Here is a 24,917-nt window from a genome sequence, read left to right on the forward strand (position 1 = left end):
TGGAGATGTTTCTACCAATGATATATTGCTAAAAGTGATGGCGTTGATATTTTTGTAATAGATCGTATTAGCAAACATTGCAAATTTAATAATAATTTCTAATTTGGAAACGTTGCAACAATATTGCGAGTTTACTAAAGGTTACAAGCGCGTTGATCAATTGCAGCATGTTTCTAAAGCGTTCGTAATATTGAACTTTTACCGAAACGTTGCCGGTTTTATTATTATTGAGCTATTTAACTATTTACGTAAACATGCGCATATTCTTCTTTCTGTTTTTTAAAAATAGTTTATGCATCTCAAATAGAATGAGCCTCTGGATACTTTCATTATATAGACTCATTGGCCTAGGGCTTGAAATTTCAATTGATCACTGTCCCAGGATCTCAGCCAAGGATTTACTACCATCCTCAGGTTCCCCTTGATCATCGGTTGGAAGCTCCTGAGATGCAAATGACAGAAATACCGCCTCCCAGTGGCCATCATCTTCGAAGTGGAATAGCAAAGCTCCGTCCTCATAGATTCCATTTTCGTACTGAGGTAAACTGCCTTGGTTCATATGGATGTCGTGAATCCCAGAGCCATAGGAAGAGCCGAAGATGTACACCTTTGCTTTCTTGTTTATGGCATCGGTGAGGATCGGATCCATCTTGTCAAGGATATCATTGTTTGGTCCCGGGATATCATGAGGGAGGACAGTGCCGGACTCGATGTCCAACAATCCTTTGGTGCGGACGAAATCTAGTCCCTGGAGGTTAGTTGGCTCTTCAATATTGTGACGGCTGGTGTTATGATGGCTATTATGGTGACTATTGTGAGTTTCCTTTCCATTGTTGGCGTGGGTATACGACCCCAACAGGTGGAAGCCCTGGTTCAAGTCTGTAAGGGTCTCCGTAATTGGATGAGAGAAATTGCGCTCCAGCCAGAATACTAGACGGGTATCTTTGTCGGTCGATTTGACGTTGATTGCGGCCTCAAGGCCTCTGCCCGAAGAGGAAGAGCCATCTGTGAAGGAGAGGTATATGTGCGGGGATTTGGGGTCTTGCTTTTCAGTTTGCTGCGTGTAGTGCGTTGGCTGGCCAACCCAGACACCGTAATGTGGGATAGTCATGGTAGTCTGACTCTAGTATTTTGCAACTGAGAGTTGGGCGAAACAGTTGACTGCTAGGGAAATAGCAAAAAAATAGAGATGTACCTAAGTAATGATTGTGTGTTTTAAGGCCCTTATAGAGTAATGTTTATTCAACTGATGCTATTTCGCGACGCGTCATCGGCCGGGACACATGTCTCGATAAGAGGGCTTCTATGGAGCAGTTCCGTTGTCCTAATCCAAGCACAAGAGGCCATGACCGCACGTGTCTGTCTAGATTCCCCCGCACTGATAATGAGGGACTGGCGATGATGTCGTCGTTTCAATGCTGCGTACAAATAAGCAGGAGTCTAATTTATTAGGGCACAAAGTTACCAAGTTGCGCTTACGCAAGACTCGAAAAAACCCGTTGTGATTAGTTTCGCCATAAAAACAAGCATCAGCGCTAGATACCCATTACGAAGGGATCTACAGTAGGATTCATCAGCTATTGTCAGGGCCGATGCAGGATGCAAAATTCGCGTACAAAGGAACAAGTACTAATTTATGGGACCATCCTCCCCCCTTCACTATCACTTAACTGGCAGCATTGTTCCCCTGCTGGCCGCGGTAGTCCAGTCGATGCCATTGCCATCCCCGCCTTTGATCTTCATCTTTTCATGTATCAATGAGCTTGTTGCTTTCCTAATCGATCCCAGTATATATCTATCTCAAAATAACCTTATTTTTCGATATTGAATGCATAGGTTGTATATTGAGTAATCGAGGTATGTTGGGTTCTCGACTGGGGAGTGGCGGAATCCAATAAGCCTATTGGTTGAACATCCTCCTCGAATGGTATCCGGTCGTGCTTTTAACCACGATATCAAAAAAGTACAACCCTTACTTAGTAATACTTATTTTGGTTATTATAGTTGCATATTTTTTCTGGCATGTCACAACTCTAGGTCTTAAGAAGCCGCTCTAACAGAAATTCCCGTTTGATTGACATTTATGGTTGCGTGGATGTCGAAATTTACAATATTAGATTCTATTGAAGGCACTGCATAACTCTCGGTCTCGACATTTCTACTCTGATTTTGGCCGGTTGCGAGTCCATCTGTCTTCCTCTCTCTTATCCGTTCTGCTTCCGAATATGCTACAGTTGTGAACCCGCAACACTCATGGCTATGCCTAGCTTTCTACGTCTTCTAGAAAGCCACAAAGCGTGATTGGTACAGGAATCGTCGTCATCATCTAAACTTGTCGTTGCCATTGATTGGCTGTGATGGGATCTTGAAGCGCCGAGTTCCTGTAGCACTATCGTATTTACTCCTCTGACTGTAACTCTAGCTTCTTCTGAGAATTGATAACCCCAATAGAACATCTCTAGAACCCGGTCTAGACATATTCTACAAACAGCTATTAGAGCCCGTCGATCGCGTGACGATTATCCAGTTGGATGGATCTGCACCTTACTGCTTGAAATGGCTGCCACAAAGACTATATTAGATGAAGCTCATAAAAATCCATGAACCGTGCCAGCCTGACGCACCAACGCTCTAGGACATCCTAAAACCAGTAAAGCATTAGGCGTGTCAAAATTATTTTTCAAGTGTCCGTCGTGGTGAAAGCGTTGTCATTCTGGCTACATTTGACGCTGCTTTTGTCTATGCCCTTTCACCGGCTGACCCTACGCAGTCTATCTGGAATTGAAACCAATAGAGGGTAACGACTAGGAAAAATCGAGGTATATGACATGTTAATAGATTATAATTAAGGATCTGTAATGTGGTCTCAATGAGATAATGAATAACGAGTGGTATTATGTTATCTGAGAGCTAAAGGATGGATTAAATAACAAGATATTGCGCAAAGAAAGGAAAGACACCCATCTGGAGGTCACGGACCTGGGTTCACTGTAGTTGTCACAGATAATTATGATTGAAACAATTGTTTGCTTTTACTCTGCTTAGAACATTATCCGCACTGCAGTTGGGTTTTCTCCCTGTCTTGATTCTTTATACGAAGAAAAATGGAATCTGGTGCCGTCTTCGCCTTAATAATTCCAATCTCATTGTCTTAATAGAAGCAATTAATATTTCATGAGCATTATTCAACCCGCACGATAAGCTGACAAGACAACCTTAATCTAGTAATCACTTTGGGCCGACTTTTCGCCACCTGAGCAGGACGCCTGAGACTGTCATATCCAGGAGGTTAGGCACGGTCGTTAAACTTGAATATATTAAAGGGCGTAGCCTAGTGCCCTGGCCATTTCCCTAGCTCTTATTCGGTCCAACACCATGCCACTAGTCTCGGTTATAGAACAAAACGAAGAAGTTGTTCCGCGGCAATTCGACCCAGACCGCTCTGTTTCCGGTCAAATATCATGCATGATCCAGGTATCATGGTCTGGGTGACATGACACCTGTTGGAGGTCTTAGTTTTATCTGGTAAGTGTTGCTAATTTTACGGAAAGGATTTTTAGCACTGGTATCTAGTTATGTGATAAACAGAACAGTGCAGCCTAATTTGGTTGGCATTTATCGATATCATTTGCCCGTTGTTGTACGTAAATTCTCTAAAGGTCGCGGGGACTCGATGATTGCCAACTTCCATGTCAATGATCGCGAATAATGAAGAAGCACTCAAGACAGCAGACAGATCCCCGAGGCAAGAAATGCACCTATCTTACATGCAAGCGCCGTTGATGGCTTCCAAATGCCAAGGACTGCGGGAACCGTCGAACGCAGCTAAGGTGGACGGTCTTACGATGGTACGTAAAGAAACAGACCGTGCATACTGCATACGTTCCTTGGCGAGGCATCAGACTCTGTCTTTGGTCTGGAATTTGTTAGATTGAGGCCTAGCGTAGATAATACCTTTGTTGCCGAACAGAAGCAAGTTCGTTAATAATATTCCTATTGTCATTCGAACACGATGATTGATCAATCTCCAGATATCCACAACGCACGGGTCGCCGCTTGTCTGCACTCAAGGTTTAATTTTCTTGGCGATCTAGTCAAATGACCAAAATCCACATGTGTGGGAAAGGACGAAATGCCGAGTTACAAACTTACACATAGCGAGCACTCGCACAGTAGTTGCGAGACATAGGAAGCCGGGAGGCTGGGAAACACTACAATATTTCTCGGCCTTTTCTGGGCTGCATACAGACTCGCTAAGGTACCATCGGGCCACTCCGAAAGTCAACATTTTAACACTGAACATGGCGGAAGTATAATGTTGGGCCAATGGCGGGGTAGCCGATAAAAGCTCCTAGAAACGACTACGAGAGCGCTCTCAGGCCGAATAGGATTAATGTCATATACAATATCATTTGAGGGATTTCCCTCCACCAGATAACAATCACGATCACGATCACAATTACCTATTCGGCTTCATGATTCAACCGCCAACAATCCGATAATTCCAGTGACAGGCTCTTGCGGATAGCGTCGGGTGGCGTAAAAAGACGCCATCAAAGTCAATATCAAATGCAGCGTGCGCCTCCGTTCGTTACTGGATTTCTAGAACACTTCTCAAAGTTCTCAAGACTCGACCACAACACTGTCACTAGTTAGTCTGTTAGTCTGCTACTGAGGCTGGATTATTGGTTTATCTGCCCAAGGTTTCATCTGTTGACAGGATCTCGTTCAGATCGGCCAACCACGGCGTAGAACGGGCAATTTCGTTATCTTGCCCCGGAACACGTTATTATTGGCATATGCTGCGAATGGATAGCAATATTAGAAATAGCTTAACCAGCCGCCTGTGCCAAGCCCGAACTGGAAAAGGCAGCTGCTTAGCGTAGTGACCCCTTTTTTGTGTCTGTGGGCGCTGCGCCGAACAGACTGGCGTTTTTTAAGATGAAATTTAATTTGTGAACCTCTTGGCGGCCTTCGAGAGCCATTCTCAACATCCTACTATCCTATCCCATGGGTTCAGGTTTGAGCAAGAACACTGTATACACGTAGTAAGAGCACGTCTGCCTTGATATGTACGATATGCAGCCCTGATAAGCAGCAAGCTGAGGATACCAACCCAAGTAACCTAGTTTGTCCCGTTCAGCTGTGCAATTGGCGAGCCCTGATTCAATGCAACGCTGGATCCTTGGCTCCAGATGTGATTTGCCGTGAGGATCGCGTGATAAGCATCTCGCTGTGACACACGCTGCCAAGGCGGTCCATCTCTTATCGGCTCCAGCGCTCTTCGTCCATAGCATCAATTGGCCTTGGGCCTTCGCGTACTCCGTTGCCACATGGCCTACCTTCCTGATGCAGCCCGATAACTATGGTTGCATCTTGGACAGCACGCAATGGGCCCCTAGTCCAAGCGCAAGGAGCACAGCAGTAATTAGTACTTAACCAGCGCCAGGGACTCCCATGATGGCGGCGATCTGTTTCCATCTCGGTGTTTTTTGTGTATTGTGTGTCTAGAGCGAGAAGTCCTCCCACGATGAGTAAGTTTTTGCTTTCGGCCTCTCTACTCATTGTTTTCATTGTTGTTCCTTGTCGCACGATGCTAACGCTATGTAGCTTCCCAGGAGATTGATGAAAAAACAGCCGGCATCCCCGCTACAGAGGATGTGTCGCGCTCAGTCAGCCATGACGCTGAAGACGAGCCCACCGACGAGGAGCTGGCGACCCTGCGTCGCGTGCCGGGTAATCTCCCCATCGTAGCCTACCTCATCTGCGCCGTCGAGTTCTCCGAGCGCGCCTCATACTATGGTGTCTCTGGTCTGATCTCCAACTTTGTCAATCGCCCGCTGCCTGTCGGAGGCAATGGCTATGGTGCGCCCCCGGCAGGAACACAGCAGACTGCTGGCGCCTTGGGCATGGGTACTGTCAAGGCAAACGCTGTCAACCAGTCCTTCAGCATGTTGGCATATGCCCTGCCCATGATCTTTGGTTATCTTTCCGATGCTCACACAGGCCGCTTCAAGATGATCTGCTGGGGTGTCCTCGTTTTCGGCGTTGCTCACGTCTTGATGGTTGGTGCGACCGCGCCAACCCTGCTTGCCAATGGAGGTGCTAAGGCGCCGTACTTTATCTCCCTGTACATTCTGTCGGTCGGTGCTGGTAAGGCTAATCATTTCCACGGTGTTGATATCAGCGCTAACAGATTCCAGCTATGTTCAAGCCCAACGTCTCTCCGCTCCTTCTTGATCAGATGCCCAACACCAAGGCGAAGACCAGGGTGCTGAAAAGTGGTGAGAAGGTCATCGAAGATCCCGAAGCTACCACCGAACGTGCTGTGCTCTGGTTCTACCTTCTGATTAACATCGGCGGTTTCATGCAGGTGGCCACCTCCTACTCTGAGAAGTATGTTGGCTGGTGGTTGGCCTTCATTCTCCCGCTTTTCTTGTATCTGCCGCTTCCCGCCCTCCTGGTATGTATCTGTGAAAATGTCCATTGATTTCCTCGGGTAATACTAACATCGCATCAGTTCTGGCTTCGAAAGCGCCTTGTTCTGCATCCGCCCGGTGGTAGTGATCTGCCCAATGTCGTTCGCGTTCTGGGCATCTGCCTCAAACGTGGAGGTATCTTCCGCATTGGCCGTCACGGTTTCTGGGACGCAGCCAAGCCATCAGTTATCGCGGCCAATGGTCAGAATATCCCGACTCGCTGGAACGACCAGTTCGTTGAGGATGTCCGTCGCACGTTCCAGGCGACGGGAATCTTCTGCTTCTTCCCCATTCAGTACATCAATGACAACGGATTGGGTCAAGCGGCGAGCTTTTTGTCTACCATGTTAGTCACCAACGGTGTGCCCAACGATGTCATCAGCAACTTCAACTCTCTGAGTATCATCTTGTTTTCTCCGATCTTTAACTACATGTTCTACCCACTCCTCCGTCGGTTCCACATCCGATACGGCCCTGTCGCTCGTATCACCACCGGATTGGCCATGTCTTCAATCGGTGGCGTCGGTTACACTGTTATCAACTACTATGCCTACAAGCTCGGCCCTTGCGGCAATTATGGTTCTTCGGACACTTGTGTGGATGCCAACGGAGTTTCTCTAGTGGCTCCTATCACTATTTGGGTATGTATCCTCTCATGCCTTCACACGTAGACGCATTCAATAAAAGGACCTGCATTATCTTTAACCAGTTCGGTGCTAACAAAAACGCCAGTGGATGGCGGTTCCCTACGCTCTTGGTGGTATTTCCGAGCTCTTCGTCAACGTCCCGGCTTACGGTATCGCCTATTCCCGAGCTCCCAAGAACATGCGTGGCTTGGTCTCTGCCATCAATCTGCTCAACACCGCCGTCGCCTACGCGATCGGTCTTGCCTGCTCGGCTGTTATCCGTGACCCGTACCTGACCTGGGATTTCGGTGGACCATCCATCGTCGGTGGTGTTCTCACTGTTGTTTTCTACTTCATGTTCCGTCACATTGACAAGGAAGAGTATACGTTGAGCGAGAACGGTGATTACCATCTCACGCTGGAGGGTACTGCGAACGTGGTTGGCGAAAACTCGCACAACAAGACCACTAACCCCACTCCTGCGATTGCAGAGAATGAGGAGTTTGGTATTTCACCAAAGCAGTAAACCAGTGACCGGGTGTTGCTGTAGCTGTGACTGGAATACTTCCAGTGCTGAGCATGCTTGTAACAAGTACGTGTAATGAAGCTGTCGTCGGTATTGGACGAGCATGCTCGATCTGTTGTGTGATATCGCACGTAGGAAATAAAAGATAAAACTCATGAATAGCAATAAATATTTTAATATTGATCGTTCTTATTTGATGACCACATTATCCTTAGATGTGTAGACATTAACGTTACTACATTGAATATGTGCATTGAAGTAAAGTAACTATTTCAAAATGTTAGGCGTACACCTTAGTTCAATTGATTGTATTAGGTTGGTTCTCCAACAATAATGAATTTATGAAAAGGGATGAATGCGAGTATCACAAAAACTAACCTGAATCTATTCCAAGAATACAAAAAAGAATACCAAAGAATAGGGGGGCATAGGGAAGGGCAACAGCTTTGGGCGGTCTATAACTTCGAATCCCGTCGTTGGAGGCCAAATTAGAGAATGAGTAATCTTATATATTACACTATAAGTAAGAGAGCATAGAGATTATATATGATATAGCTCTAAATCACTGCCTTCTTTTTTCTCTCTCCATTTAATTTCGAGGTGAAATTTCTTAAGGTTTTTGTTTTTTCTTTAAGACCAGTATTTGATATCATTGATAGTATAGAGTACATATATTCAATATTTTAGAGAATCATTATAGGGTTAGATAGAATTATAGTTTCATTTTGCGTCTTATTATTAGGATGGTATTGATATGTATATAAGATAATTTGAGTCTATCAACCACCCAAGGCTTGCATGCGGACTATAAACACAGGATTTGAAAAGCAAAACAAGCTTGCAAAGGAAATTTACAGTCCCAAACATCCCACTCCAAACAAGAGAAATTTCCTCTCCTACAAAACACCAGATATGCAATTTATAAAAGAAAAAGAATGTTAACAGAAAACGTAAATACTCACTAAGAAAAGAAGTGTAAAAGTTCACTCTTCATCCAACGTCCACAGTCCTGCACTAGGCTCTCTCCATGCCCGAGGCTGCTCCGAATGACATCGTCGATGTCGTCTCCCAGGACGCAATCTCCAATCCTCCCCGGCCATCGAAAACGAAACATCCTCCGTCTCCGACAACGTCGGCGTACTTGCACACGACAGGACAATAGTCTCCTTTGCGGACGATACCGATGAATGCGTGGACCCCGATGACGGCAGTGACGATGAGAAGTGAAGATGTAAAGGAATCAGAAACTGCCGAGCTTTCTCGAGTCGTGGCCAGATGATGCGGCGCAGCATCGCGGTGGGGACGTGGTTGGCTTCTGTGATGGAGGAGATGATCACCTCTCTTTGTTCTTCACGTTGCTCATGGCTCTCATTTTTCTCGGCATGGTCATGTTCTTTGGGTTGGTTTTTTGTTATCTTCTTGTGAACTCGAGATCGTCGCCTTTTCTTTGTCCGATGTCGTCGATGTTTCTCTTTCGAGACAATCCCGGCGGATATAAAGACGTCCTCTTCGTCGGAAGAGCTGTACGGAAAGGTCAACGTGTCCGGGCTTAGAGGTCGATGGAATGTATCTTTCACTAGAGCTAGTGGTTTTCTCTCCTTCCCGTTTTCCTGTTGTAGCGGTAATGAAGATGTGAATGGTTGATATTGAGAGTCAGGGTTGAGTGGCGCTGGCACTGGTACATCTTCGACTCGAGTTGGACCGCTGAACGGCCAGGAATAGTGGCGATGACGAGGCATGGCCGGTTATATTAATTCGGCTTAGATTTCATGTTTTCAGTGGTTCGAGGATGTCGAGTGTTGAGTACAAGCCGGAGGAGGAGGGCTTTTTTCTCCACAATATCAATACCCTTTTCAGCCCTCTGCTCGGGCTGAGAAGAACAAAAATGCGATTTCAGAATATTTTCCCCGGTAACGACTGACGGAGGCAGGCAGAATAGTGAAATAAATAAGTTCTTGCAAGGCTATTGCTCTGATGGCGAAACAACCAGCAAGCCTAGTTTTGAAGTAAATAAATACATCGAAACAAATAAAAGGCAGAAAGAATGCGCTACGATCGGAATTATTAACGCTCATCTGGAGCTAAATGGCATCACCACGTGAAGCAGTAATACACAGGATGAGTAAGAATTGGGTTGCGACCGGTTACCTCGCACTGCCCCGGTGACCAAGTGAGTTTGGTAATACGGCTGCTTGAATATTTGTCGAGGTCACGTTCAGGATCACGAGGAATGTTAGTGGTGCCTGCTAATAACATCCGGTGTCTTCCACTGTCTAGTGCAGGAAGTGATCTGGGGATTAATAAGCTATAACCAAAAAGAAAATATAAACATTAGTGATATCTTGCCGAGCATCATTGTTAGGGAGTACAAGGTAGATCAGTAAGAAATAATAATAGAGTCTTGATAGACGTTATTAACTGCGATTTTATGCGGCGGACATGCATTCTTTTGATGGCAGCTTACTCTGCCTGTCTGGGAGGGGGGGTTCTTGCAATAACAGTACTCGGCATAATTAATCGATTGACGTCGTGATTAAACCTTCAAATTCATTAGCACTTTTCTTTTCTTTTCCTGTGTTTGAATTATACTTTTTGGATTAAAAATTAAATCGCAGGTGCCTAGTTAATCTGTTCATGAACAGCAAGGAGGGGTGATCAGCAGGTCCATATGCAGAAACCCTGATGTGGCACGGGCGCCGTCGGACTTGACCGACAGGGCGGCCACAAATATTAGAGAATGACGCACTGCTATTGTCGATTGATCACCAAAAGCATCGGCCGGTCCTAATTACGTTGGTTGATATTAGATTTAGCTTGTGTAACATATTCACATGCAGATTTTGACTACTCTGGACATGTTTGTATTTTGCAGTAGTGTTGTTAGGGTATTCCGCCGAATTAGGGTTAAATCTTAGGGTTAGTTTCAATGTTGCTGTGTTGAGGACGAACAGTTCAAGGTCGTTGATACATCAGCGTTTTAGCTGGTTCTATACCATGGATCAGACTGACAATCCTGAACGATTGAGAGGTGATTTTGAAATTAACTCATCATAGATAATAGGACTACATCAGCCTAGCATGTCAGAATACTTGAACGAAAGATAATTATGAGTAATAGCCTTGCGGCCGATATTCTATTATTCTAGATATAAAAAAAACACATCACTGCAATACAGGATATCTCAAGATACTATGCCCAACGATACCCCAAAATTCAGAGCCAAAGCAAATAACCAGAAAGAAATAGAAACAGTGAATGGCACCAGGCCAGGAGAAAGGCTGGCCTTGAATCGTCAGGGTCATGACTTTGCCGAGTAATGGTTGCCTCAACGGGATTCATGACGCTTGCTACATGAACCCGTTGTAGACTGGCCAGGCATTGAGGATATGTTGGTTACTTCGCAGCCATGACTTCATGGTATCATCTTTAAAACGCATCATCAGTGCAATTTCAGCTCTATGAAAGTTTAGAAAGCTTACCAAGAGAACCAGTGCCAGTGCCACTTGCAACCGTAAACCTCGCATTCCCAACTTTAAAGACTGTATCCTGATGCGTTATGTTATTGTTATGATGGTGGATGTGTTGGACATAGACTCCCAAGTCCCATTCACCTTCGGGTACCTGTCCTATTGTCATTTGCGTATGGTCGAAGACGAAAATTTGGTTTCCTCTATTATCTTCATACGGGTTTCCAGGCGAGCCAAACCGAACCACGGTCGCGCTGCCGTTCGCTTTCCGGAGCATAATTGAATACTGGGCGGTTTGGTTCTGTGACGGCTGCGATTGATAACCAGTCATCTGGATGACTATAGGAAAAGGAGATCCAGGTCGAGAATGTCCCAGTGTCCCTGGACGCACCACAACATGAAAATCATTGCCCCCACTAGACGATGCACTTGCTGCACCACTTGCTTCGAGAACCATGATGTGTTTCGTGTTTCCTTCACCTCTGTCTGTGCCCGGGAGTATTAGTATCTCTTGCCTACCCTTCGCGCTCAGAACAAAAGTCATGCTTACAAGCTGTTGAATAATGTATTTGAATATAGTCCCTTCAATGTGTAACAGTCGGTGATCAATGAGACTGTTGGAGAAGGAAGAAGGAATATCATTGAAACGGAAGATGGGGACGATTATAAAGACATATCTCTGGCTCTATATGTCTTGGATGATGGCTCCCAAAACCGATGGCAGATAGTCAGTGACACAAAAAACCCCCAATATTGCCTGTATGATTCACACTCCACCTCTAACTGGGTTCTCATTTCCGGGTGGTATGCCTCTTTGGAATCAGGAAGAAGGAACAATTGAGTCACGAAGGAGGGAAACAAGCTAGACTGGTCGTTTCTACCAAAGATATATCAATGCCAGTATGGGAAACTAGAATTGTATCATTGATGTATCAGCTATAACGAGACAGTTGCACATGTAAATTGCAACACCTTCGTGACGTCCAACTGGCCTATGGTAGTACTTTTACGAGCTTCGCAGACATGTTTTCTGCAAGCTAGCGTCAGCTGCACGAGGAAACGGTGTAATCGAGGCACCGTATGCGGATCCATGTATGCAGCACATATCAACGTCTTCGTGGGGTCTGTGACATTGCTTTTTTCCAACATTTTCTTTGTTTTCAAGGATCAATAAATTCATGATTTTTGGTAAGGAATGGTTCCGACTGGCTACTAGGCCCCAATTGACACCAATTGTTGGGAGGCCAGATGTCCAATGAGGCAGGCAATTTGTCAGGGGTGATTCTAGTCCGAGTAAGTGCGAGGCCTGTCAGAGCAGACCTGGATAAGTCGGCGAGGAAGATTCACTAATGCAGCGTCGATCGATCTTGGAAGGAGTAAAACGATCTGGTCTGGACCAATCAGGGCCATGCCGTGCGCGCTAGACCCAAAAAGTGGAATGTGGCTAGTGAGCGCCACTGTGGCGTCATTACTGTGGCGGCCCCAATTTCCAAGGAGTGCTAGACCGCTCACTAGCCACATATGCTAAACGCGCATTAGCCACACACTAGCCACAGCAAAGCGCCTAAACGCGCCGCTCCTTTCCCAATCCGGCCAGGCTAGCCCGTCAACTACTGAAACCTTGGGCCTAATAGTGCCTCTTTCCTCTGCCATATCGTGATTGTGCACCTTCCAGGCTCCAGCATCACTGCTTCAATTCGTCATTGGGGGCCTGACCCCTTGCGTTTTCTCGTTTTCTGGCTTTTCTATACTTCTTTTTCATTTTGGGGCGGCTAGTCGTGCTCGATTTCTGGAGTTTCTAACAATCCTCACTGCTAGTAGTAACAACATTATATCAATCAGGAAATGCCGAGGAAGATACCAAACACCACGCAGATCGCCTTGGGTGGTGCCCACACAAGCGCAGTCCAGGCCTCCATTAACAAATAAGTCCAAGCTGGGCTGGAAAACAACACAATAGCGCCACTCCCGCCCATTCCGCCCATACCCCCATACCCCCATTCCCCCATTTCCACCGACGCAGACAGCTCACAGTTCAATTGTGCTACTCACCGCTCCAGTAGGATGCCGAAGCAGGAAACCCCCATCTCCATGTCGTACTAACTGTTGGATCCATGACGTTCCGTCGTCCCACCACAAATGTCGGTCCGGCCTGATTCTCTCAAGACTCGCGTTGTCCAGGCTGCCAACAGTGATATCAACTAGCGGTGGCATTGGGCTGGAAACTGGCCGATCATAGAAGAAAGTCAAAGTTGTCCCACAACGTCCACAGAATGACCGGTAAGTTTCTGGTGATGAGTTCCAATGAGTAAGATACGTATCTCTTGTTCGTGGTACGTCAGAGACAGGATCAGTAGCCCCCTTCTTTGGTGTTCGTGGCGTCACCGCATCAAGCGTAGACAAATCGATGCGAGAGCTTTCCTCAGCAGTTTCACTAGCTTCCATGCTTGGCAGGAGGTTCTCGGATGCTACTTCCGGAGCCACAACACTCCTTTCTCCTGGCCCCAATGGTGCAGATTTACCATCATCACGAGGTAGGAAACTCCAACGGACCCATTCTGCTGGACAGACAAACCAACATTGGATGATCGCTCCGCTGGATTGTCGACAAGACTGGCAGTGATCTAGGCCGACTAATGGAAAATTAGTTGGAACTGTTCTCGGGGAATCAGCTTGGCCCTTGTCAAAGCCAACGGAAGTGGGAAGTGCTCTAGGAACGAGTGGGCGATCGGCTATAGCTGGAATGCTGATAGTGTATCTGATCGCCTTGCAAAAACAACCCCCTTCCAGAACAGTTGCTTCTTTGGGAACGAAGGCCATAATCAGACTGAATGGTATTTCCGTAAGGTCTTTGAGCTCGGTGTGGCTTGCCGTATGTTGTTGTTGATGCAGCTGGAGTCACGAAAAAGAAAGTACTGGGTAGATATGCCTCGACATGACGGCGTTGCTAGGCGGCAGCACTGCGTAGACGAATACGAGGTGGGGAGCGGTAGAACCACCAACACGGATCCCCTAGCCCTTTAACTTTGTTGCAACATACCACACGTTGTGATATTATTGTCTTTATTGCTGGGATATATCACCTTACAGCCGATTACCTGTAGAAAAGTGTGCACCGCCACTTTTCTGACAACATTGCCGTAGTTGTTGCCTCAATGCAAATAATAATAAAAAATTGAAGGGTCATAGTTCAACAAAACCTTACTGGGTCTCTGGTATTTCTTTCAAAACCAGTTCGATTTATAACAAAGATGGAGGCCATAAGAAGACAAACTCTCGCTAGTCTAATTATATATATACGTTGCCGTGCCTTCCTCCTATGGCACTGGAACATGTAGAAAGAGCAACATCACCATCATCAGCGGTCTGATCTTTTCCTCATTCAAAACTCCCTTGTCTTTCTTATTTCGTTGCTCTGCAGCACGAGCCCTATCATTATGGCAAGGATCTAATAGGGCCACCGTCGTCCCGGACATGGCACCATTAATACGAATCCCAAGTCCAATCCAGCCAGCACAGCGCAGCCCCCATCGAAATCTCCCCAAAGGCACCGTGCACTTCGCAGCTTCTGTGAGGAAATTGATCAACATTAAGGTGCTTCTCTACGTCTTTCTAGGACTAGCAGCTATCTTCTCCACTGTACTGCTGTTTTGGAAGTTTGGCTCTTTCCTGCGTCAATTCACCAGGGGGCGGGTTTTTCAGAATGGGAAGTCGTTTAAAACCCGCTACATCAAGACCTGGTACGGCTGGGTTCCTCAGGATCGATACAACGCTCGACAACGTGCCTGGAAGCGCGTTTTGGGTAAGCCGTGGAGATGGCTTTCGTGGACTGATTCGAGTGACGACTACAGTTGGGTCTGGTGGGATCCGTCTTGTTCAGGGATGGAAAAGCATCTGCACGGTCATGGCCATCGGCGATGGCTCTACAGGTATTTGTGGGGAGGAGACAACGCAGATATGAAGACGAAGGTGAAATCAACCACTGCTCGTATGGATGATGACAGAGCTCTGGTTCGTGCAAGACAGCCAGCATGTTCATCTCGGGGTGACAATGTGGATCGATCACAAAGGCTCAAAAGTGTCAATCAATCCACGATAGTAGCTTACGAAACAACCGACTTTATGATACCTTTGAATCCCTTGACATACTTCACGTTTCCTCTTCAGTCCAGACCACGTGAATCGTCACCCCTTGCAAATTATCAACGACTTTGTCTTGATAATTCAGAGAGCTTTCCATGCTACCATCCGTCGTATATTCAGAAACAACATTTCCCTAAAGCAAGTCCACACCGGGTAACTGCACTACATGCACGTCGGAGCCTTAAAATCCAACGTCATATTAACTCTACTCAACACATCAATCGGCGAGCCAAGAATCTCAGAGAATGGGCGGTTCGTATGCAGATGGGAAGTCTTCAGGATATGATATCTCACTATTCGGGTCTTGATGGGCGTCCATGCAGCCCTCTATCTGATCTATTCAACAGAAGTTCAGACCTACAAAGTATATTTTCACAGCATAGTTCCGGGTTAGTGGTGATTGACACTGTTGAAAACCCCTTATCTGGACAAACCCGACCTGCCGGATTGCAAATGACCACATTTTCTGTTTTAAAGGGCAATAAGAAGTCGCGATCCCTCCATAGGCGACAGAGTTTCAATGTGGCTTCGAAATCCAAAAGAAGAAAGGTTAGCTCAAGTTTCGTAAGAACTACCAGTCCGACGCTAACGTGCATGAACAACTTGCTGGATGATGAAGTACGTTTTATTGACGGCTTGGATAGAAGCCTTGAATGGTTACTTGGCGAATGTCAGCCGGGTCGTAGAGGTTTCAGCCTTCCAACCTTGCCCAACAACTGGATCAACAAACAAGCACGGATTGTATATGCCACTCCCTGCTGCGCCTCAGCCGAATTCATGCGACTACATGGCTATTCACAAAAGACAGATGGGTTCTCTGATGAGCGAAAATCAGCGGTCCTCCTACATAGAGTAGCAGATACTCCTCATATCGACTCCTGGAGAGCACACATTAACAAACAACGGCGGAAGAACGCTATTCAAGACGTCAAGACCATCGAGCACTGGGAGAGCTCGGCTGAGGAGCCCCCAGATAATGTTCTTGACCCATCAAGTTGGATTCTCCGACGACCTCCTCAGGGATTTGCAATGTCAACGAAACAGAAGAATTCTTATTATGATGTTGGTGGCGGGAGATGGGAAAAATTTGCGGACTGGCAGGTGATTGATCAACGAGAACCGAATATAGGCACACGTGCTCTTAACGAAGGCTAATAAGCCGTCGAAAATGTGAACAGGACCCTCATGGACTGACCTTTATATGGCGATGGGATGATCATGTAGATTCTGAGGAGGCTGATGAGACTTATTCTTAGAAATTCTTAGACTTTTGAATGCTGTATAGTATATTGAGAATAGAATAGATTGAATATCAGTAGCAGTAGAATAGCCCCAAAAATGGAAGTAAATCGACTTTCCAAGCTAGAATGTGCCTATATTACAATGACGCCAATGATTTTGATGAACCGATGCCAAAACTCCAGCTGTGGTATTTAGCTGCTGATACCTCATACCTCCTGTATGCTACAAAGCCGCAACAGCGGTGTCGGGGTGTGTGCCAGTATTATTTCGCATAAATATAACCCCAACTCGCATAAAACTCTTGATATCTCTCGAATATTTCTCTTGCGGAAGATCAGCTAGAAACCTGGAGGGTTCACACGCTGACTGACTCGAGTCCACTTGGGCAATTCTTGACACCACGCATTAGCATATCTCTGACAAGCATGATTATCTTGACTTCAACTTACTGTGAATGCCCTTGCGGTATTTCTTCTCCTTTCGGTCGTAGATTGTGTATTTGTCCTTAGGCAGCATTTCCTGCTCCCGTGGCATTTCCTCATACCATCGATCAATAGCCTTGGCCATCGGCAATCCATTACGCTTCAATGCAGCGGCCACAGTATCGACAACGCTATCGACCGCACGAAGCCGTCGTCGCTGGCGGAATTTCTGTCTGCGCGAGAGACGCCATGGGATTTTCCTGCAAAGGGAGCAAAGTTAGTATGCGTGTCGCGATCACGTCACACGGCATTGTGCGCTTGATGTAGGTGCAGAAGATGGAAATTAGGAGTTGCTTACCATAGTAGCCCTCCCAGCAAGGGCAACGTTGGCTTGAACATGATGTGCGTCGGCTGTCTGGATGGACTAATAAGAATAATAAGAGTGATCTCGGCCGTCCGAAGAAACTGGAGGACGCAGCTGGCCCGTGCGCGCGACCTCCGCGGCTTCAGGACCAACTACATCATGTGCACGGGGGGTTCTTGCCCTGTGTGAGTGGCCAGCCGACGCTTGTCCCGATTTTTTCCTTCATACTACTTCTACTGCGAACAATAATTGTTTTTGTTATTTATCCCCATGCGATTATAGTCCAACCTCGTTCCTTTGGTGCGCTTCTTACACTCATTTCTCTTTACTTGCCTGTCAATGTTTGGACAGCTGGCTTCTATGGGACTGTCGTGAACGTGGCCGTGGCCAACCACCAGATTCTCTTTCGATCGCGATGCCTCTAGGCGCCACAGCCGACCGGCCCTCTGCCTGGTGGAGGGCTGGCTCGTCGCTGACCATGTTTGAGATTGGCGCGCTATGTCGTGGATTCTTGCTGGGCTTGAACAAATTGGAGGTCAATGGCTTAGAGTCATTTACGGAACTCCTCGACTCCAGACGGGACCCTTCCAAGAGAACGCGCGGGTTAATCACCGGTACAGCTACTCATCTACAGTGCTTGGACATGGGACTGATTTCTTCTGCTGTGTTTTTATAGTATCCAACCATATCAGCGTGTACGTACGTACAGGAAGCATCGAACTTGCCATGTCCACCTTCCTTCGAAAAATTCCAACATATAGCTGATCAATGACTGGGCCTTAGAATGGATGATCCTCTTATGTGGGGAGCGTTGCCTATGAAATACCACTTTAATCTTCCCTCGTTTAACCGGCGATGGGGCTTTGGAAGCCATGATATCTGCTTTGCTACTCGGTAAGACCGCAATACGTCTCTTGAGGAGGTATGCTATGGAAGCTAATTGAATTATATAGCCCAGGCGCCACATTCTTCACACTCGGGCAGGTTCTGCCGACTCATCGTCTGGCATATTCACCATATGGTGGCCTGTTCCAGTCAACCATGACCCAGGGTGTTCGTCTCCTCTCGAAGGGACCGTTTCCTGCCGACCCCCATTTTGCGAAGATCGACATGCAACGCTGGAGCCTTCGAAGTGTCTGCGTCGACCCCTTCTCCGAGCTCCCCACCGCGTACACCACTACTGGCGAAGATGCAACCATCTCCCCTTCGTCATATGCTTGCAATTCATACTCGTGGATCCATATTTTCCCCGAAGGCAAAATTCATCAATCCCCGAAAAAGATCATGCGGTACTTCAAATGGGGGGTTTCACGACTCATTCTGGAATCGTCAGAATGCCCAGACGTCGTGCCCATCTGGTTAGAAGGCACAGACGATGTGATGCACGAAGATCGCAAATTCCCTCGTTTCCTGCCTCGGCCATTCAACTCAGTCAGTATCACGTTCGGCAAGAAGGCCGATACGGAAGCCGTATTTGGCGATCTACGCCGTAGGTGGAAAGAATTAAAAGCAAAGGCAGAGAAGACCAACCCAGCCGTGGCTCAGCTTCCTTTAGGCGTTCTTAGCGAAGAGCTCATGTTTGACAAGGAAGCGGTCGAGCTGCGAAAGGAGTGCACGAAGAAAGTCCGCGATTTAGTATTAGAGGTGCGTCGGTCCAGAGGCCTCCCAGATGAAGATCCAAAGGCAAGTTTGGCCGAGACCTGGATTCTGGAAGGACCGAAGAGGGAGGGAAAGATGGAGGATGAATCTTGGGTGCGGGACATCTAGGAGATAAAAGTGTACAACTAAATATAATATTAAATGTTTCCGCGAATCCAATACTTATCACTTCATAACACCATATTGTTATTCCAAACAATTATAATCTACGTACTATCCCATTCGGGAAGGCGGCCCTTGAGTGGCGGTGCTTACTCGGACTTGCAAGTACTTCCGAACTTCTTCTTCTCTTGACCATCACCCATGTTCTTCTTGCTTTTGATTGCATGGTGGCATTCTACTCCCCATGCCCAAAAAGTACACCCCGTACGCGTCTATTAAACCCACTAATACCGCCCATCCATCGCTACAAAGCTCGTCTAACGCTCGGCATGGCCCCTCCGGCTCGTCGCCTTCTGGAGGTCGCTCCGTAAACGACCTCATCCATCACTTGCGCCGCACTCAAGTCAGCCCTACTGGAGAGGGGTCTTCAAGCCCTTCCAGGTCCACCACTCCACGAACCTTGCACCCGTCTATTAGGAACATACTCGACGTACCGGAGACACCACCACCGCGACCCCGCACAAACGTCAGGCAACTAGGCGGACGATTTCGCAGGACACCAGGTCCGCCCCCTCCTTCGAGTTGGTTAAACAATAATCAACCGCATAACAGTACAATAGATCGACGGGGAGGGGTATCTGTGGGATATGATCAGGTGCTTTACCGGCTTGAGCGGCTGCCCGGCGTAGTCTTCCCACCAAAGGATAGCTTACAGCATGTCGTACTCAAGTCTATGGCGACCCACTGGATGTGGCATTTGGATTACGATGGAGAATTTTTACTGGAGCTTCCAGAACGCATGAAAATTCTTTTACTGAGTTATATCGGAATTTATTCGCGCGACGTTCATCCGAAGTTTCGAGCACATGGACTCAGCAATCTGTTTGCGATACCAGAAGATGGCGTGTATAACGTGAAAGACATCACACGGCTGGACTTGGGTGCTGCACTCGGCACTTGGACCAGCCTTAAGTCGTTGTTCAATCAGCTACTTACTCCATCCCCGGTAAAGGACAATACGGACAACCAAAAAGAAGAGGTTATTCCCGCGTCGTGGGATGAGGCTGTAGATGCCGAAGCAGATATTGACCCACTAGTTGTACCATCGCCTTTATCTGTGAAGTCATTGTCTCATGTTCTTCGGTTTCCGAACTTGAAATACCTATCTTTAGCTCATCCAGACCCGGCGAGTTCTAACTGGGGCTCGCTTTTAAACCTGCTGTCTCACATTCCTGCCTTGACGCATCTTTCTCTTGCCCAATGGCCTGTGCCGACACTCACCCCGAACTCGATCCACACACGCGTTCGCCATCCAACGATTCGCTCCTTGACATTCGCTGCTGGGGGGACTGACACATATACTGCCGAGGAGAACAGCTGGGTTGAGGCGGTTAGTATTCTTCGCAGGCTATCTCGTGCAACGTATTGTCTTAAGTGGCTTGATTTGGAAGGCTGTGGTGAATGGCTCGGGGCTTTATGCTGGGACGGCCATGTATCTGACGGGGACGAACCGTATCATGCGCCGTGGCCAGAATGGAACGGATCGTGGAGAGATATTGAATGGGTCGGACTGGGTCCTGGATGGATACCCTCGTCGCAGGGCATTGAAAACAATGATGAACTCCAAAACCCCATCGTCCCGCTGGCAGCGTCTATTCACGCCAATACAAACCACCAACAGAACCCCCGGCCAGCAGCTGATCCTGACGACCTGACCTCTGTTTTAACGGAACAGGAGTTGCGAGAAGCCGAGATGGCGCGTGAACGGCAACGTCGCGTCAATGAATGGAAAGCGTATGAAGATGTACTCCGGAAAGCACGGAAGGTTGAGAAACATGTGCATCGCATACGTCGCGACGGCGCTGGGAAATGGATTCATTTTTCGTTTGGCGGTGAGGGTCGTGAAGAGAGACGGATCATTGAGAGGGTATTGGAAGATATTGATAAAATTTAGTTTATTATTGATCGGTGTATTGCATATCTGCGTTACCCGATGAGCACGAGATTAAACAATATCATTCTTACTCTAGCTAGTAGCAATGGAATTACCTGGATGACGGCGATTCATTTACTTGCAAGCTTGATCGGACGATAAATGTAACATTAAAGTGTCGTAATATCAATCGAAGACGTATATAATCTAGACTGATCATCTCACAATTGAAGATTTTGCTTATGATTGAAGCTAGAACTGTGGTTCAATGCAATATTTAAAAGTGGTATGTTTTATCTCGCTCGTAACTGCTCTGCAAATAATTTATTTACACCCATTGTCAATATCTCCGACGTATGCAATAGAATATTTACTTCTTCCTTCCCTTTGCATTAAAAGTCTTCAACGGATCCGCCTTACGTCCTCCAGCACCACCTCGTCTGCCTTTATTCCTATTCCTCTCCCTTGCCTTACGAATCCGATTCTCACTCGTCTTCCCAATCCCAACATACCCCTCAGACCCCGTAGCCACCAGGCCCTTTTTACCCTTCGAAGGCATCAGATAATCCGGCACATGCTTGAGATGCGGCTGAACCCTGACGGCGCGGATCTCACCATCATGTCGCAGCTGGCGCAGCTCCTCCGGGTTCTCCTCAAAATGCCGACGTAGTTTCTCTGACTTGATCAATTCCTGCCGGATTTCGCGGGCGCGGGCCTCTTGCACTGCCAGACGGGTGACGGCACGAAGCGCGTCCGTCATGCGGTATCGGAAGGAATCGACTTTTTTCATTTCGAAATGGTAGGGTTTGACTTCATGGCCCAGTTTGGATTGCCGTTTGATGATCTTGGCCAGTACGGCTTCGTCGTGTTTTGCAGTTGGGTAACTGGTGGGTTTGTGCTTGCCGAATTCTTCCTTGGGTATGATGAAGGACAGTGCCATGCCTGTTTTGCCAGCGCGTCCGGTACGTCCGATGCGGTGTGTGTAGGATTTGGAGGTTGTCGGGAGGTCGAAGTTTAGAACACATGCGACGTTCTGGAAATCAATGCCGCGGGAGATGCCATAGTCTTTTTGTTTGCCAGTTAATTTCTGTTTCTTGTTGCTGGGTGTTTTTGTCGACGGTTCCTGAGCGGCTTCGTCGTCGCTAGATTCTTCGAATTCTGCTTCCGCGTCATCAACGTCGTTGGATGCACCGTCCTTGGAAGCAGATGGTTTTTTACTCTTCTTTGTACCCAAGACTTCTTGGTCATCGGCGGCAATGATGATGTCGTAAACGCCTTTGTTGAACTCTTGAACAACGTGTATTCGAGAATTCGCAGGCAGTTCCGAGTTTAGGACACAGCTCTTGATACCAAACTGCTCCAAGAAGAGCTTCAAACGATAGCTTCGGTCGATGTCGCCGACGAAGATGATACATTTACCCTTGACAAGCTCCAGTTTGAAGATGACGTATGTGAGTAGGAATTTCTCGTCTTCGGCACATCGAACAGCAAACTGCGAAATGCCGCCTCCTTCATCCCCGGCCTCGGTCAATTTAAGAATCACAGGGTTCCTACAGAACAGACTTTTCAGAGTATCGACCTCGGCGGTAAGCGTTGCGCTCATCAGAAATGTCTGAATACCTCGAGGCACGGCTTTGGAAAGGGCATTGATATCATCTTCGTAGCCATACGACAGTACCAAATCAGCCTCGTCAATGACCAGCTGCGTGAGTTCGTTGAGAGACAGTGCAGAGCTGTTAATGTTCGCCAGAACACGGGCCGGTGTGGAGATGACGATGTCCGGGAAATCCGCAAGCATTGCACGTTGGACTGCATCTGAAACTTTCTGAGTGAGGTTGACTGCGCGAATATCCTTGCCGCAAAAAGATGAAAACGAAGTAGCAACCCGCTGCACCTGGTCGGCCAGTTCTCTTGTCGGGACAAGAATAAGGGCAGACGTCGCTTTCAACGAAGGCTCGTTCTAGAAGAGTAAGTGTTAGGGATTGAGATAGAAAATGTGATCGTAGTACATACGGCTTTTCTTCGAAGAATGGATTGAAGAATTGGGAGAACATATGCGGCGGTCTTGCCAGAACCGGTTTTCGCTCGGGCTATATTAGGTATGTTAGTACACTTCCCTCGTTGAGACCCGAATTTGGAATTACCTAAAATATCCTTACCCTCGAGGGCAAGTGGGATAGCCTGGGCTTGCACAAGTGTCGGCTTGGAGAATTTCTCCTTCACCAGCGCTTGGCGAATTCGCGGGTCGAGATTGAGCGTCTCAAAGGTGGATTCATTTTGACTGACGGCTTCTGCTACCTCCGTCGATGGCACATCGTTCTCGTCGAGCTTTCTCTTCATTTTGAAAATCAAATTTGATTTAATGACAACTTTTGTTGTCTTGCTGACGATACAAGCCTTCCGCAGAAAAAAAGTTTCGGTAGGACAATCCTATCGCCGTATCCGGTCCGGCATTTTTCCGCTCCACCGCCTGCTTTCTGCCACCCAGATGTGTTTGCACTTTGCATACTCCAAATTAGTATGCTTGTCTTCTGCACTGCAGAATGCTTCGAAGGGAACGCTTCCAATACGATAAGCATTGAAGGTGGTATCAATAACCTCTGAGAAAGTATTCCTTTTTGGCGGGACTATAAATGTCCACTTTTCGTTCATCTCTAGAAATTGAAATTAAATGCCTATCTTGCTCGGAAGCAATAATATATATTCCACAAATAAAACAAATTAAAAATGCCTGATCTTCGTTCTGAAAGGCAGCCAATTTCAGATCTCTGTCGCATTGGAAGACGATGGTGAGCAGCAATGCTGCTATTGTTGTATACAAGTTCGTATATTCGGGTGAGAGGCAATCATTAAGGGATCTCTATCGAAAATTTACAAATTGGTGAACATGTAGAGGGTCTAGAAATCCGCATATGGGGCCGCTGGACTATTGAATTAGACATCTAGAAATCTAAGAATCAGCTCAGTGGAGTATGATGAGTTTAATGCAGAAGGCTCTGCGACGAGTGTTATGGAAACTTTGTAAAGACCTACGAGACTTGCGCTGAGAAAGGAATTGGTCTCTTAATTAGTGATGGAGACGAAGAGACGGACACAGCTGAACTTGAGGTCGGTCCAAGATCAAACAAAGTACATATTGACGCCCAAGATATTCGAAGGCACTCGGCTCTACCACCCAGGATGGTTATGTCGACATGAATGATACTTTTGAGATGTTATTACAGTCAATCGGAATTCGTGGTGAAGCCAATTGAAAAAGGCATAGTTTTTACAAATGTACAGTCCTTACATATATATAGCTAGATGCAAAAATAGAATTACTATTAGATGTAAAGTTTTTAAAGGATCGAATCTTACCGAACAGGATACAAGAGCGAGGGGAATAGGGGACTCACCAGACTTCTATATAAGCATACTATGTAAATTGAGGGGAAGACTTTTCGCCACGGTAATTAGGTATATATTTTCTTCAGGCACCGAGGGAGGTGTCTTACCTGCATTCCTGCCCAGTTGCCTAATTAGGAAGGAATAGCCCCTTCACTCTCCCTGGGAGTTAGGGTTAGGTAGGGTACGTAACAATGCCGGCATCGCTCACCAACCAGCACATCATTTTTGCCTCTCTTTCATTTATTTGCTCGCGTCGATTGTCCGTTTGATTTTCGCCGGATCGCGTTTACTCATCGACTGGTCGCTCACGCATGGCATGACCTAGGATTCACCGAGAATACACGTCGAGTCTGAAGAGGAGAAAGGTCGTTGTTTGCTGAATACAAGTATTGGAAAAGATGAAGGATACCACAAGCAGCAAGGTGCGATATGACGATGATATGTTTTTAGAATTCATGACAGGCGGTCGTGATGCTGAAATCGGGTATTCTCCACACAGAAACCCTCATTGTCTGATCGAAACCAATGGAACAGATTCGTGGTAGAATAGTTGAAAATGCTACTAT

General features: G+C 46.9%; 9 protein-coding genes across 9 annotated transcripts; 3 read left to right on the forward strand and 6 right to left on the reverse strand.

Annotated features, from left to right (window-relative positions):
• Positions 1–298: 298 nt before the first annotated feature.
• BGW36DRAFT_390270 (uncharacterized protein) lies at positions 299–1,203 on the reverse strand. Its single transcript, XM_046217457.1, has one exon. The coding sequence runs from the start codon at positions 1,109–1,111 to the stop codon at positions 371–373; it is 741 nt and encodes a 246-aa protein (XP_046066421.1). The 5' UTR covers positions 1,112–1,203; the 3' UTR covers positions 299–370.
• Positions 1,204–5,530: 4,327 nt separating this feature from the next.
• On the forward strand, positions 5,531–7,631 carry BGW36DRAFT_364863 (H+/oligopeptide symporter; the record flags this gene model as incomplete). The annotated part of the gene is made up of 5 exons (XM_046214600.1): positions 5,531–5,534; positions 5,611–6,153; positions 6,204–6,463; positions 6,521–7,120; positions 7,212–7,631. 5 exons carry the CDS (start codon positions 5,531–5,533, stop codon positions 7,629–7,631), a joined length of 1,827 nt encoding a protein of 608 aa, XP_046066422.1.
• Positions 7,632–8,614: 983 nt separating this feature from the next.
• BGW36DRAFT_433094 (uncharacterized protein) lies at positions 8,615–9,370 on the reverse strand (the record flags this gene model as incomplete). Its single annotated transcript, XM_046221221.1, has 1 exon — positions 8,615–9,370. The coding sequence occupies one exon, from the start codon at positions 9,368–9,370 to the stop codon at positions 8,615–8,617; it is 756 nt and encodes a 251-aa protein (XP_046066423.1).
• Positions 9,371–10,979: 1,609 nt separating this feature from the next.
• BGW36DRAFT_433095 (uncharacterized protein) lies at positions 10,980–11,556 on the reverse strand (the record flags this gene model as incomplete). Its single annotated transcript, XM_046221222.1, has 2 exons — positions 10,980–11,056; positions 11,112–11,556. The coding sequence occupies 2 exons, from the start codon at positions 11,554–11,556 to the stop codon at positions 10,980–10,982; spliced, it is 522 nt and encodes a 173-aa protein (XP_046066424.1).
• A 1,211-nt stretch (positions 11,557–12,767) lies between these two features.
• BGW36DRAFT_390274 (uncharacterized protein) lies at positions 12,768–14,382 on the reverse strand. The gene has a single exon (XM_046217458.1). It carries the CDS (start codon positions 13,917–13,919, stop codon positions 13,128–13,130), a length of 792 nt encoding a protein of 263 aa, XP_046066425.1. The 5' UTR covers positions 13,920–14,382; the 3' UTR covers positions 12,768–13,127.
• A 191-nt stretch (positions 14,383–14,573) lies between these two features.
• BGW36DRAFT_411975 (uncharacterized protein) lies at positions 14,574–16,397 on the forward strand (the record flags this gene model as incomplete). The annotated part of the gene is made up of 1 exon (XM_046219193.1): positions 14,574–16,397. One exon carries the CDS (start codon positions 14,574–14,576, stop codon positions 16,395–16,397), a length of 1,824 nt encoding a protein of 607 aa, XP_046066426.1.
• Positions 16,398–16,510: 113 nt separating this feature from the next.
• BGW36DRAFT_390276 (mitochondrial ribosomal protein L31-domain-containing protein) lies at positions 16,511–17,347 on the reverse strand. Its single transcript, XM_046217459.1, has 3 exons — positions 17,265–17,347; positions 16,934–17,166; positions 16,511–16,875 (listed from the first exon to the last, which is right to left on the reverse strand). The coding sequence occupies exons 1-3, from the start codon at positions 17,303–17,305 to the stop codon at positions 16,823–16,825; spliced, it is 327 nt and encodes a 108-aa protein (XP_046066427.1). The 5' UTR covers positions 17,306–17,347; the 3' UTR covers positions 16,511–16,822.
• A 108-nt stretch (positions 17,348–17,455) lies between these two features.
• On the forward strand, positions 17,456–21,160 carry BGW36DRAFT_329664 (tafazzin). Its single transcript, XM_046212805.1, has 5 exons — positions 17,456–17,884; positions 17,947–17,965; positions 18,054–18,164; positions 18,224–19,022; positions 19,288–21,160. Exons 1-5 carry the CDS (start codon positions 17,686–17,688, stop codon positions 20,983–20,985), a joined length of 2,826 nt encoding a protein of 941 aa, XP_046066428.1. The 5' UTR covers positions 17,456–17,685; the 3' UTR covers positions 20,986–21,160.
• Positions 21,161–21,242: 82 nt separating this feature from the next.
• BGW36DRAFT_351261 (putative ATP dependent RNA helicase) lies at positions 21,243–23,355 on the reverse strand. The gene is made up of 3 exons (XM_046213351.1): positions 23,109–23,355; positions 22,978–23,054; positions 21,243–22,924 (listed from the first exon to the last, which is right to left on the reverse strand). Exons 1-3 carry the CDS (start codon positions 23,302–23,304, stop codon positions 21,335–21,337), a joined length of 1,863 nt encoding a protein of 620 aa, XP_046066429.1. The 5' UTR covers positions 23,305–23,355; the 3' UTR covers positions 21,243–21,334.
• Between the last annotated feature and the right edge of the window lie 1,562 nt (positions 23,356–24,917).

This window comes from Talaromyces proteolyticus (assembly GCF_021365285.1).
Source record: "Talaromyces proteolyticus strain PMI_201 chromosome Unknown BGW36scaffold_14, whole genome shotgun sequence".
NCBI lineage: Eukaryota > Fungi > Ascomycota > Eurotiomycetes > Eurotiales > Trichocomaceae > Talaromyces > Talaromyces proteolyticus.

Bases quoted from the DNA above. Each gene is read 5' to 3' on its own strand.
- BGW36DRAFT_390270 (XM_046217457.1), bottom strand. From the start codon at position 1,111: ATGACTATCCCACATTACGGTGTCTGGGTTGGCCAGCCAACGCACTAC.
- BGW36DRAFT_390274 (XM_046217458.1), bottom strand. From the start codon at position 13,919: ATGGCCTTCGTTCCCAAAGAAGCAACTGTTCTGGAAGGGGGTTGTTTT.
- BGW36DRAFT_390276 (XM_046217459.1), bottom strand. From the start codon at position 17,305: ATGTTCAAGCCAACGTTGCCCTTGCTGGGAGGGCTACTATG. The intron at 17,167-17,264 runs GTAAGCAACTCC...CTCCCTTTGCAG, and splicing joins TTGCTGGGAGGGCTACTATG to GAAAATCCCATGGCGTCTCT. The intron at 16,876-16,933 runs GTAAGTTGAAGT...CGTGGTGTCAAG, and splicing joins ATACCGCAAGGGCATTCACA to AATTGCCCAAGTGGACTCGA.
- BGW36DRAFT_329664 (XM_046212805.1), top strand. From the start codon at position 17,686: ATGCCTCTAGGCGCCACAGCCGACCGGCCCTCTGCCTGGTGGAGGGCT. The intron at 18,165-18,223 runs GTAAGACCGCAA...TGAATTATATAG, and splicing joins GATATCTGCTTTGCTACTCG to CCCAGGCGCCACATTCTTCA. The intron at 19,023-19,287 runs GTGCGGGACATC...ATGCCCAAAAAG, and splicing joins AGATGGAGGATGAATCTTGG to TACACCCCGTACGCGTCTAT.
- BGW36DRAFT_351261 (XM_046213351.1), bottom strand. From the start codon at position 23,304: ATGAAGAGAAAGCTCGACGAGAACGATGTGCCATCGACGGAGGTAGCA. The intron at 23,055-23,108 runs GTAATTCCAAAT...TACCTAATATAG, and splicing joins CGAGGGTAAGGATATTTTAG to CCCGAGCGAAAACCGGTTCT. The intron at 22,925-22,977 runs GTATGTACTACG...TTACTCTTCTAG, and splicing joins CCATTCTTCGAAGAAAAGCC to AACGAGCCTTCGTTGAAAGC.